The 12,963-nt window shown below is 43.9% G+C and overlaps 1 protein-coding gene across 1 annotated transcript in view; it reads right to left on the bottom strand.

Annotated features, from left to right (window-relative positions):
* LOC102561513 (doublecortin domain-containing protein 1) overlaps positions 1-12,963 on the bottom strand; it is a 96,729-nt gene that overhangs the window by 49,213 nt on the left and 34,553 nt on the right. Inside the window, exons 8-9 of the mRNA XM_019476789.2 lie at positions 10,855-11,055; positions 7,553-7,667 (exon numbers count right to left, since the gene is read on the bottom strand). Coding sequence (XP_019332334.2) covers positions 7,553-7,667; positions 10,855-11,055 — 316 coding nt within the window. The remainder of the gene's footprint in view (positions 1-7,552; positions 7,668-10,854; positions 11,056-12,963) is intronic.

Here is a 12,963-nt window from a genome sequence, read left to right as displayed (position 1 = left end):
TATAAAATATGAATAGCAACCATATGGAATTTAAGAGTTTGCAAAACTCTCACACTATTGTTTTGGGTTCATAAAAACCACTGGAGTTCATGAATCTTTTCCCATGTAATTTAAACATCCTGGTGCAAATTCAGAGGTGAATCTAAGCAAGTCCTCAGGGAATCAAACTGGATTAGTTTTTACTTCTTTCTGCAGCTCATCCACAACATGTTTCTCACAAGAAAACAGGTTCTCCTTTAGAGACACACTCCTTTTGTCTTTTTTAGAGACATAGTCAACTAAATCTGGCCTAGTGGTCCAAGGGTAAGTGAAGCCAAACTGGTGCAACATGTATTAAGGAACTAGAACTGAAGAGGACATTGAGGCCAGGACCTCACAGGAAGATGTAAGAAGATTTAAGCTAAAGCAGGCCACTGTTTCCTTCTTGTACTTTCTTTTGGAATTCTAATATGTACAATTAGTCATTTACACTTCATAGGTTTAAGTAGATTGAAGGGAAACTAATGCCATGCAAGAAAATCTAAGTGTAAGGAAGTTCAATTTATACCATATATGGGTCACTTCAGAATGCAAGCAACTGTTTTCAAGTTCTTACATTAAAAGAAAGAATTTCCTAGAATTTCTTGGTCTGGGTCTTAGGAATATTAAAAATTCAAAAAGCAGAGCTAATGTAAGTGGCTACTTAATACATGGTGGCATATATTCTGGATTTATTTCTGAATCCCTTTCTCTGCTGCCTTTTTCACCATCTTCATATTTGTTTTTTGCTCCTCCAGCTCTCTGTTGCAATTCAAAATATTGTTTCACTGGAAATGGTCGTCTATATACAGAATGATGAAAAGCATTTAGAATTAAGTAAAACAAATTCACATGGTCCTAATGCCAAGACATTGCAAGGACACCCATAAAAGGTTTATCATGATTCATGATGTTTCTGCTAATGGACAATGGCAAAAGGGAACATGAGTGACTCTTCCCATTTGATTTGAGGAATGAAAGAATGGCAGCATCCCTGAGAACCACTGCAACACAGAGAAAACTTAGTGTGCTAAGCAGGGACAATCACAGGAACAGTGTTGCATCATTTGTTTTAAAATATTTAAAATCACAAATAAAGTATGGATTTGTAAATCCTTGCACATATGAATTAGTTCCTTTGAGGTAAATAGGACTGCTCGCATCAAGAAGCATTACTCATGTGAGTAGGCAACAGTTTGTATTGCTGCAAAAATGAGAGAAAAACAGTTATGAAAAAAATGGAATTGTGTACAGAACACTTGAAATACAAAGTTTCTAATAAAATTAAATTGGGAAAACTGCACTGGATATGTTATATTAAATTACTAGTTATCAGAAGAGCACTGGTAAAGATAAGTAGAACATTTTAATATTAGAGCAAGGGTGGGAAAAGTATGGCCCACAGGCTGAATCTGGCCCACCAGGCAACTCCATCTGGCCTGCCTTCATCTACCAATTAATTGTACCCCATCCAGCCCATGCACCTCACTCCCACCCTGGTGTGTGGAAAGGCCCAGCCCAGCCAGCATGCAGCTTCTGGGTAGGGCTGCTGCTGCCACTGCTGAAGCCACTGAGGGACCTGCTCAGCTTCCCAGGCTTCCATCAGCTCTTCCTCATCTTCCTGCTGCAGCACTCACTCCAGACAGAAGCAGTGGTGGCAAAGGGAGCTGCAGCAGGGGCAAAGAGCATGGAGCTGGGGCTGGTGGGAGTGCAAGACCTGTGCCCAGTGGCAGCAGCAGGCAGGGGCCCTTGGGGCACTTGTGGTGCTGCTGCCAGGGCACACAGCATTGGCCTACGCTGCACATGGTAGCAAGAAGCGCAGCTCAGCCGGCCTGCTTCTATTGCACAGGGTTCTGCACGGCACACATGCAGGTCCCAGCACTCGCACACCACTGGGGGAAGCCCTGCATGATGGAGCCAGCTGCTTTCCCTTGTTGCCCTGGGGGGTCAGGCCAACACCCAGGATCTCAATATTGCATTGTTAGACAGGAAGGTGCGACAGTTGCACATATACAAACACACAAATCAATTAGGTGCACACACACACACACACACACACACACACACACACACACACTACCAGCTCAGGCACATACACATCCAAACGAGCCTAGGCACATGCATACCTATCACCAATTCAAGCACGTACACACTAAAAATTAGACAAAAATCAATTGTCAATACCTGCACATTCAGTATACATACACAGATCACTAATTCATATATCATGCACACAATGATATATTCCTAGTCAGTTGTGTTTGGCTACATGGGATACTTGGGGGAAGGTTAAGGTGAGAGAAAGAGTTGAAGTGTAGGGAGTGAAAGTTGCCAGAACTGGGATTAAAACCAGTGGGCTAGAGAGAAGCTGACTGAGGAACTGAGGTTTGGGTTTACTTAAGATCAAGTGGCCCTAGGGTTACTTGAGATCACTGGTGCATGGGAAGGGAGGGAAAAAAAAAAAAAAAAAGAAGCCTGGTGGCAAGGAGGAGACAGCCAGGAAAGAGAGAGAGACAGAAACCTGGGAGCTTGAGGCTGGAATCTGAGGCAGACAGCTGAGATATTGGAGGAGGCAGATAAGTGGTGGAAAGGAGAAGACAGCCAGGAAAGAAACTGAGGCAGAAACCTGGTTGCTCAGGGGAAAGGCAGTGGGGATAAGACAGTGGCAAAGAAACGGAGGGTTTGGAGGCAGAGAGGAGCTCAGGACAGGTGCTGGAGGTGGCAGTGAGCCAGAAGAAGGAGAGGGAGAAATGAAATAGAGGGGCAAGTTAGAGGGGCGAGGAGCAGAGATTGGAGCAGGGCTGAACCATAGTAAAGCAAAACCCAACTCAGGGGTCCAAATAACAGGTTAATTAAACAGACAACACACCACACAGCCCCATGAAGTTATTGGTTCACACATGCACACACACCAGTGCTTACAATGGCAGCAGGAGAAAGAGACTCAGGAGAAGGGCTGGAGTCCAGGTAGGGAAGAGAAACAGAGTCCAAGTGCTTGGTTGAAGGTGGGGGGGTGATAGCTACCTACCCAGGCTGGAAAGAGGTCTTTGTCCAGTAGGTGTTGTCCAGAGGGGAGTCAATGGCAGGGCCTCTGGGTGGATAGGTGGTGTGGCATGGTGCTGGTCCAGATGGAGAGGGCACCCCAAGGAGCCTGTCTTCACTACCCCTTTTTATGGGGCAGACTATCTCTGATCTCCTATGGGGAGGGCCTGTCCAGGCAGTGTCAGTCCTGTCTCAGAGGGTTCCAGGTGTTCTTACTGTGCATGTGCAGCCTTGGCACAATGGTGGGTTGCCTCATCTTTTGTTTCTTGAATGCTGAGGGTGGTTCCAATGGCTAGGTTGTTGGTCCAGGTATTGGTGTTGATGGTTTGGTCATTCAGAGGGAGCTATTTTTAGACCTACTGCCATTGTCTCTCAAGTACCCTCATTCATCCCCATTCATTCAGGAACCAAGTTACATAGGAGGGGTAGGTGCGAGTCATGGGTTACACAACCGGGCATGGGGATAAGATGGAGGCTTGACATTACAAGATGGAAATTTGACATGACTAACTTACATATATAGGCCTAAAACAATAATCACACAATATAAAAGCAGTAAAAAAAGTCAATACAAATATAACAATTATCAGTTATAAAACAGTGGATATCTATATCAAAATAGCAGGGCACTTATTTGTAAAGAGGGGAGAGAAAAATAAAACTTACTACCTAAAATAAAATGTTAAAGCTTATCCTACATCTTAGCTTACTTATACTTATCTATAGGGAATAGAGGGGGAAAGAAAAAAAAGTCAGAAATGGTTGGGGAAGGGGATGGAATGTATTTTAAAAATGAATTAAAAAAAGAAAAAAATGGGGGTTTTGCTACACCCTACTACATGCAGCTGCCATGATTCCATGAGAAGTCCCCTGCTTGTGTTTCATAGATTCACAGATTGTAGTCAGAAGGGACCACAAAGGATCATTTCCTGGCAGGAAAGAGGACCAAGGTCAGATGACCCCAGCCAGGTGTCTATCAAGCCTCCTCTTGAAGACCTCCAAGTTAGGTGAAGGTTTGGTAATTTGGTGTTGTGGCAGCCAGCTCCATTGCACAGGGCTTCCTCCAGAGGTGCATGAGTGCTGAGAGCTGCATGTGTGCCGTGTGGAGCACTGTGCGATACAGGTGTGCCAGCTGGGCTGCACTCCTTGCTGCCATGTGCAGTGCTGGCCGGAGCAGCGAGCTGAAGGGCAGCAGCACCATGAGTGCCCCAAGGGCACTTCTGCTTCTGCCACCAGCAGCAGGGGCTGTGTGCCATAGCGGGGAATGTATAGAGGGTCCCCACACACCCTCCCTCACACCTCACAAATGCCACACTCAAACCCTGCCCCAAGAGCCCCCCCACATATACATCCACCCACACACACCCCACCATACACACACCCTCAACTGCACCCCACAAACAATATACAAGAGCAAGACTTTATTTTTGACCTATTATGAGTCACCTCTATATATACTACATAAACACAAATCATAACAAAAATATTTTTTGCAATAAAATTAAAATGTTATAGTAGATGTTTGACTTTTAGTATATAATTTGGTTTTTTTCTGGTTCAGATGGCAACCCCCCTTCCCAAAAGGAGTACGTCTAGATGCAAGGGGAGGGACTTCCAGTGGTAAAAGTCAAGGGTAGAGAGGCAGCACTTCCATTCTCCGGATGGCGACCAGGGAGCAGGGCACATGTCAAGGGACAGAGTTAGCCTTGTGGCCTTCAACAGCTCACCAAAACTCTTTAAGCAGCCCTCCAGCTGAAATAATTGCCCACACCTGTATTAGAGCATGAATCTGCAGTTCATATTTATCAACTGAATTAAAGATTTAGGGTCTGATCCCAATATACTTAATATTTCAAAATGCAAACTTTACATATTGTTTTAGAACTACTACATATGAAACCTTACTTTAGCATTTCCAAATTTTAGCATGTTTCATAGTATCATAGTAGCTAGGGTCAGGAGAGACCCAAACAGATCATCTAGCCTGACCCCCTGCCACAGGCAGGAATGAATGCTGGGTTCACAAGACCCCAGACAGATGATCTTCTAACCTCCTCTTGAATTTGCCCAAGATAGGGGGGAAGACCACTTCCCTGGGAAGTTGGTTCCAGATTCTGGCCACCCTAACTGTAAAATATTGCCTTCTGATCTCTAACCTAAACCTATTCTCCATCAGCTTATTACCATTGTTCCTTTTCACCCCAGGTGGTGCTGGGGAGAAAAGGGCTCCACCTATTTGCTGTTGATCTCCCCTGATGGGTTTATAGGCAGCCACCAGATCCCCCCTCAGCCTCCTCTTGCCAAGGCTGAACAGGTTCAGGTCCCTCAGCCTTTCCTCATAGGTCCTGTCCCGCTGCCCTCTCACCAAGCGGATGGCCCTCCTCTGAACCCTCTCCAGGCTGGCCACATCCCTTTTGAAGTGCGGCACCCTCTACTGGATGCAGTACTACAACTGCTGCCTGACCGAAGTCGCATAGAGGGGGAGTAGCACCTCTCTGGACTGGCTTGAGATGCGCCTTTGGATGCATGACAAGGTATGGCTGGCCTTGCTGGTTGCGGTCTGGCACTGGTGGCTCATGTTCATCTTGGAGTCAATAATGACTCCAAGATCCCTTTCTGCCTCTGTGCTTTCAAGAAGGGAACTCCCCAGCCTGTATGTATACTGTGGATTCCTTCTCCCAAGGTGCAACACCCTGCATTTGTCTACGTTGAACCCCATCCTATTCTTGTCTGCCCACTTTTGTAGTCTGTCTAAATCTAGTTGCAGCCTCTCTCTCCCTTCAAGTGCATCCACCTCACCCCACATCTTAGTGTCATCAGCAAACTTGGACAGCATGCTTTCCACCCCCTCGTCCAAATTGCCGATGAAGATGTTAAACAGTGCGGGTCCGAGGACCGAGCCCTGGGGTACCCCACTGCTCACATCTCGCCAGGTTGAGTACAACCCATCCACCACTACTCTCTGGGTGCGCCTCATCAGCCAATTTTTTACCCATCCAACTGTGTAGGCATCAATGCCGCAGTCACTTAATTTATTGATGAGGATGGGGTGAGAGACAGTGTCAAAGGCCTTCTTAAAGTCTAGAAAAACTATGTCCACAGCGTTACCATCATCCAAGTATTTACTTACTTGGTCATAAAAGGCAATCAGGTTGGTCAGGCAGGACCTGCCTTTGATGAACCCATGCTGATTGTCCCTGAGCATGATCTCCTCTGCAGGCCCTGCACAGATGTGCTCCTTGATGATTCTCTCCAAGATCTTCCCGAGCACCGAGGTGAGGCTTACAGGCCTATAGATACTTGGGTCCTCCTTCCTCCCTTTCTTGAAAATTGGGACCACATTAGCCAGTATCCAGTCCCCCAGTACCTGGCCAGATGACCACAAATGCTCATACAGCCAGGCCAAGGGCTTCGCGATGACCCCTGTCAGTTCCCTCAACACCCTTGGGTGGAGGGCACCTGGACCTGCAGATTTAAAAATGTCTAGCCCTTCCAGAAGATCCCTAACTACATCTGCACTGACTGAAGGCTTGATAGAGCTATCCCCAAGATTGTCCCTACCTCTGGTAGGTGGGATATCCCGGTCCCTGTTCAAGAAAACAGAGGCAAAGAAACTGTTAAAAATATCAGCTTTCTTGTCTGGCATAGCCACAAGATTACCGTTTGCTTCTTCCAGGGGCCCTACATTGCCGGATGCCCTCTTCTTGCCCCCAATGTATTTGAAAAAGGACTCCTTGATGTCTTTAATCCTAGCCTGAGCTCCATCTCTGCCTTGGCCTTTCTAATAGCCCTCCTAGATTCACGGGCTGAGGAGGAGTACTCCTCCTTGGTGATAGCTCTTCCCTTCCACTGGTTGTATGCCTCCCTTTTAGTCCTCAGGCATTCCTGAATGCCTTTGCCGTGTCAAGGGGGTTTCTGAGCACTCTTAACCCCCTTGCTTCTCTCAGGGACTGTTACCCTTTGGGCCCGGAGGATCGTCCCCTTAAGGTACGACCATCCCTCGTGGACTCCCACCTCCTCTACCTTCTGGGCCCTCAGTGCCTCCCCCACTAGTCTCCTAAGCTCATTGAAGTTGGCCCTTCTGAAGTCAAGGGCTTTAGCCTTGGTGTAAGCCCTTGACGCCCTGCGTTGGATAGTGAAATCCAGCAGGTGATGATCGCTATTGCCCAGGTGGTCAAGGACCTGCAGTTCCCTCACCAGGTCATCCCCCGTGGCCAGGATCAGGTCCAGCAAGGTGTTACCCCTTTAGTGTAACTTTAGTGTTCTCTTACTGACCTTTTATCACATACTTACAGTTATTTAAATCTCTCCTATGGAAGCTTCCCTTCTACTTCAGGTGCTGTCTGTAACATACTCATCTCCACTCAAAGAACATGTCAAATTAAACCTGATCCTGATTACACAGAACTCAAAGGGAATATGGGACTTTGGGTCAGATCTGGATGCACAGCACAGAAGTTTCTTTGTAGTCTATTATTCATAAATCTCTTACCTGAAGAACAACAGCACACCCTTTCATTTCCACTGCACTTTTTGAATATGTAGGCTGAGTGCTGGGCATTGACACTGCCAGGACTAGAGTTGGATCACGCATCAAATGAAATGTCCTAAAGTACAAAAAGTGATAGTGACTTCAATGTTAAATTGCAAATATATTTATGGCAGTCTAATGAATTTATGCCTTTTTCCTAAATGGATGTTACAGTTGGAGGGTCTGAACAATGACTCGGTGGGCACATCTATATGTTTCCCTAAGGTGCCGTTGTTACTGTGGCATTATTTATTACTTCCTTTTGGAAAGTACTAAATGATGGTGCAGTAACAGCCCATACTGTGCCATGCTGGCAGTATACGGTTATTTTTAGCCCCTATATCACCACAGCAATACACTATAATGAGGGAGCACATTGCTGTGGCGATGTAGCTGCAGAGTCATGGTTTGTGTCCACAGACACTACGTTGCTGTAGTGCATTGCTACAGCAACTTAGCATCACATGTAGACATGCCCGGTAGTGTTTACTTCTATAAAGAAGTCTCAACAGAAGAATTATTAGTACAAACCTAAATGCTGAAAGAAACTTGGTGAGCTCAGTATACTGGGATCCATTTCCCTACTACATTCATTTAGAGTTTCAAATTCACTCTAAACTCAGAATACTTTGCATGAACCACTTACAAGCTTAGTAAGCTTCTCCTACAAAATCCATATTCACAAAGGCCCTGGTATTATAACGGGCTCTTCTTTTCTAAGTACAGTCTGCCTTGCTTCTTCCCCCATTCCCAGAGAACCATTCTTTTCCCCTCTCATCCTTCAAAATGCCCTAGATACCAAAAGTTATGCATGTGCATCCCTCCATACTCCTTACACACAAAATGGCTTGTTTGACTAGTAATATCCCAGTGATATTTTACATCCCCCCTGACACCCTCAGGCGGTTCCTACTCATTCCTTATCTTCTCTGGCCTCCTCAGGTATTTCTTGCTAGCACATAGTTCAGTCTGAAATAACTTCTTACAGGCTTTTACATGAGCAGTGGACTGCACAGTTGCGACTGCACAGCGTTACTGTGCAGTACTGTCACCGCAGTTTTTTCTGATGCTACTGCACAGTATCTCATTACTATTGCACAGTAGTGTCGCATCACGGTTCGTGCCCAGCAATGCTACTGTGTGGCAGCAACAAGCTACTGCGCAGTAGCATCTCATGTAGATGTGCCCACAGACAAAGTGACGTAGAACCCACAAAGCATGGTAACATCATCTATATGGGGAACATGTGATGTTCCTCCCATTAATATGAGAAAAAAATTTGTCTAAAACAAAAATAAATTCTTGTCCCTAACTGGACTTCCACTTGGCAGTCTGAACAAAGCTGCAGAAGAACTCTCTATATTATTAGCATTCAGAGGCCTGCATTTTTTATGTGAAAAGCAGCTTTGAGACTTCCAGCAACTTCCAGGCCCCTTCTGTAACAGCAGTAGCTCCAAACACAATATTTTGCTGGTTCTATATCTGCAAACCAAGAGGGGAAGAACCCATGCTAAATCCAGGATATATTTATACTGAAGTTAAAACATAATTGCAGCTCAGGTTTTCCTACTGAGCTGACTTTAAATGAGCGAACTTAGTATTGATAGTAATGCAGGCATCACAGACCAAGCTCAGCATGAATTAAACACCTGAGTTCAGGTTCCTAGAAGAGAGTTGTCTGTGCTGAATCCTGTGCTGTTTTATTTGGCTCCACTGTTATTAGTACCAAACCAGCTAGTTCAAAGCTAGCTCAGGGATGTCTATATCAGCTCCAGTCACATAGGTTTCCCCTTGAAGGCTGACAGAGTTCCAGCCTGCAAGGAGCTGGGGAAGAAGGGGAGTGTAATCAGAGGCAGGGGGCACCATGTGCAGATGTACATGCATGTGACAGCTAGGCGCATCTAGGGGAGTCTGGGACTGCAGGTTGGGAGTGAGGGGCACCAGCAGGACCAGGGAGCTGTGGGTTGTGAGTGAGGGGTCATGCTGAGGAAACGGGGTCATAAATGGGGTCATGCTGAGGAAACGTTTGGAAAGCACTGCCCTAGAGATGGTCGCTGGGACAGCAGGAAAACTGGGAAGGGCCAAATGATTAATTTGTCATCTCTAAATATAGGAAAAGTTAAAAGGAGGAGGAAAAAGGATGTGTGGCCTAGCAGGAAGACAACCAAAACTGGGGACATAGGTCCTTTTAGTAGGAAGCTGAAAAGAGGGGACTGGAAAGTTGTGAGTCCAGCCCAAACCTTCTCTGTTCAGATCCAAATAGAAAACCAGGTAAGTTTTCATTAGCTTTAGCCTTTGCTAAGAAATGGTTGCCTATATTCCCCCAAATCCAGTCAATCCTTTTAATTCATAGGATGCAATAGAAAGATTAGAAAAAGGAGAGAGTCCTGTGTTCCTGGAATCCAGAGCTGTATGCTTTGTCTAAGCTTGGATGCTTGAATTATGGGATGAAAAGGGGATGGTGCAAATGGAGACTGACATTTTTCTCTGCACTCGGCGCTTCTGCTTTGATTTGACACTGTTAGCTATGGAAAGGTACAGTTTCTCTCTTCATGGGTCCACTGATTTGTTTAATGTAACTTCTGTCATGCTGCTGCAGTGGATTTTCTCTCTCAGGGGAAAGAAGCAAAAGAGAAGAGGTGAGTAGTATACTGCACAGCAACCTTTAAAGCTATTGGTGTTTTAATCATGTTCAGGATGTCACTGTGATTAAAGGCAAATGACACATGCATGCTGATGTTTTCCCTTTCTGTTTTTGAAGGACATCTGCACTAGTCTAACTCTCTAGCAGTGCAACATTACCACCACAGAGGACCTATATTTTGATGCTGAGATCATTCATTTCTCCTTGGGTTGATAAGATTGTGAGGAAGAAAAGACCTTACAAAGCTTTCCATCTATCCCCTGTGGACAGGTTAAGGAGAAATCATTGGGGGAGAGTGAGATTCTGTCAGAGGAAGGAATGTTCCCTTGATATGGGTCATTTAAGCAATTAGGCTTTTATTTTCTACACCAGATATTTACTTGTGAGATTCTTTACAAAATTGATGATTAGTAAGATTAAAAAGACCAATGAAGAAATAGAAGCATTAAGACATGCAAAACCTAGTTCTTGCTGATTAAGCCCATTAAAGAATGCCTTGAACAACTAAATAACAGTCCATAGAGCTGGAACTGTATTTTAAGGAATCTTAAAGAAAGGTGTCTCTTCATAACATTTAGTTTTTAAAATAATGATATATCAGGAAAAGTAATGGTTTTACCTGTCATATTCTCTCCATATCCAGCGCTGATTGGTATCATCAGGTTTCTTTTCCACCAACACAACTTTAGTCCCAGCATGTATGTCACTATCATTGACCCCCAAAACAAGATCTGGTAGTATGGCTATAGTTTGTTGGTCTCTAAACTCAAATTTCTGGCGGTGACCTTTCTGAAACTCTGTTATCAGTTTTGGTTGAGGTCTGGAAAAAAATTGCATTTAAGGATAGATAATACTCTGCAAATTTCACACATCAATGAATTTAATTACTCACAAAATAGTAGTGTGAGAAAGACAAATAGAAACTGTAGAATCTTGGTCAATGTATTGACCTGTGCTCTTACATTTAAAATAAATGATCAGGAGTACATAAACTAAGAAGAAAATTCAAGAAGCAAAAAAATGTTTTGGCAATATCTTTTATTGGATCAGCTGTATACTTGAAAGAGATGTTAGACAAGCTTTTGGGCCCCAAATGCCCTTCCTTAGGTGTGGAAAAAACCTGACCATCACAGTTACAACACTTCAATCCTACTATGAAGAAAAAAACATGCATTTGTGGACAGAGAGAAGAATAGGGAGGAAGGAAATAAGAAGCAGCAAAAGAAAAGGACCAACAGATGGAAAAATATTTTGAAGACAGTTCTCTAATGGTACAGTTCTCCTATGGCTCTCCAACTTTCAAGAGGAGCACAAAGAGTTAAAGACCACCTTTATTTTGGCTAGGTTTTGCCTCAATCTACTTTGAAAGCAAGAATCTCAAGGTTTGAGAGATTGGAAGTCCCAATTTATATGTAGTTCTGCATGTCTCTTCACCCCATGTTTTTCAATAAGTTATTCCAGTAAAATTTAGTTATTTAGATAATATGATAGACAACTCGGAACTCCAAGGAAATGAATGACTGCATCCTGCAAATATAGTGTGGACAAAATCTAGTAGGGCTATATTATTGTATCTCAATAAATTTTCATATGACAGTTTGATTGTTTTGCATTTGATAACTTAGTATTTTATTTCCTTTCTACCCCTTTTTTCTGTTCTTCTCTTTCCACTTTTGGTCATCTACCAATATCTATCATCCTGCCCTCACATTTCTCTCTGTTTTCCTTTCTCAAGTATTCTGTTTTTCTTTGGCTAAGAAATACCTCTAAATAACTCTCAATTGTCCTTAACATCAAAGGCCTGAATTTTAAAGCCCAGGCTCACACCTACAATTTGCTGTGGTATATAATGGGCACAATAAACTGTCCACAAAAGTCTTCATTTACACTTCAAAATAATCATGCCTGCAACACTGCTCCTGCAAAAGGATGACAGGGTTAAGGATCCTTTAAAATTAAGTAGAAATAATTAATTTTTCAGTTTATTTAGCAGGAAACAAGATGTTAATGGAAGTTGTACATCTAACTCCTTGTACTTAGTTCTAAAAACTACTGTGTAGGGAAATGGTACTGTAAGAGTGACATTCTAGCTATGACTATCCAGAAATTATGCAAGAGGCAAGGGTTTATTAGGGTGATATCTTTTATTAGATCAACTCCATAGCTGCGATAAAGTTAGACAAACTTTCAAATGCAAGACATAATTCCATAGGTCTCTCTGATCATGGGGAGCCAGGCACAACATAGTGAAAAACAGCAGAGGGGAGGGAGTAAAAGCAATTCTCAGGGGTAGCAGACAATTAGCAAAAGAAAAGAAGCTGATTACTGGAAGATCAAGGCCTATCAAAAGGAAGGCGGTCATTCTCACCTTCCCTGTGGGGAAAGAATTTAGGAGTTGGGTAAAATATAATATGCCATAAACCAATATCAATGTTTAGTCATTGGTTCTTAGTGTCCAGTCAGCTTATGAATTTGTGTTCCCAAGTTTGCCATTAAAACATGTTAGGGTAGCTTTATCCTGAGCATGAGAATAGTAATGGATTAACAAACTTTAAAAATGGATTCTCCTTTAAAGGAGAAAAATGTGGGAGACAGTGGTTTTCCCTTGCAGGCTGGCAGTGTTCCAGCCTGCAAGGGGCTGCTCAGGGCCCCTCATGCCCTCCCATACACACCCTGCCCCACAAACTGGGGGACTGTGGCCTGGGAGCGGGGGTCAGCAGGTCAGGAG

This window comes from Alligator mississippiensis, chromosome 2 (assembly GCF_030867095.1).
Source record: "Alligator mississippiensis isolate rAllMis1 chromosome 2, rAllMis1, whole genome shotgun sequence".
NCBI lineage: Eukaryota > Metazoa > Chordata > Crocodylia > Alligatoridae > Alligator > Alligator mississippiensis.
Note: the sequence above shows the minus strand (reverse complement) of the source record. Positions and strands in the feature narration are given on the sequence as shown.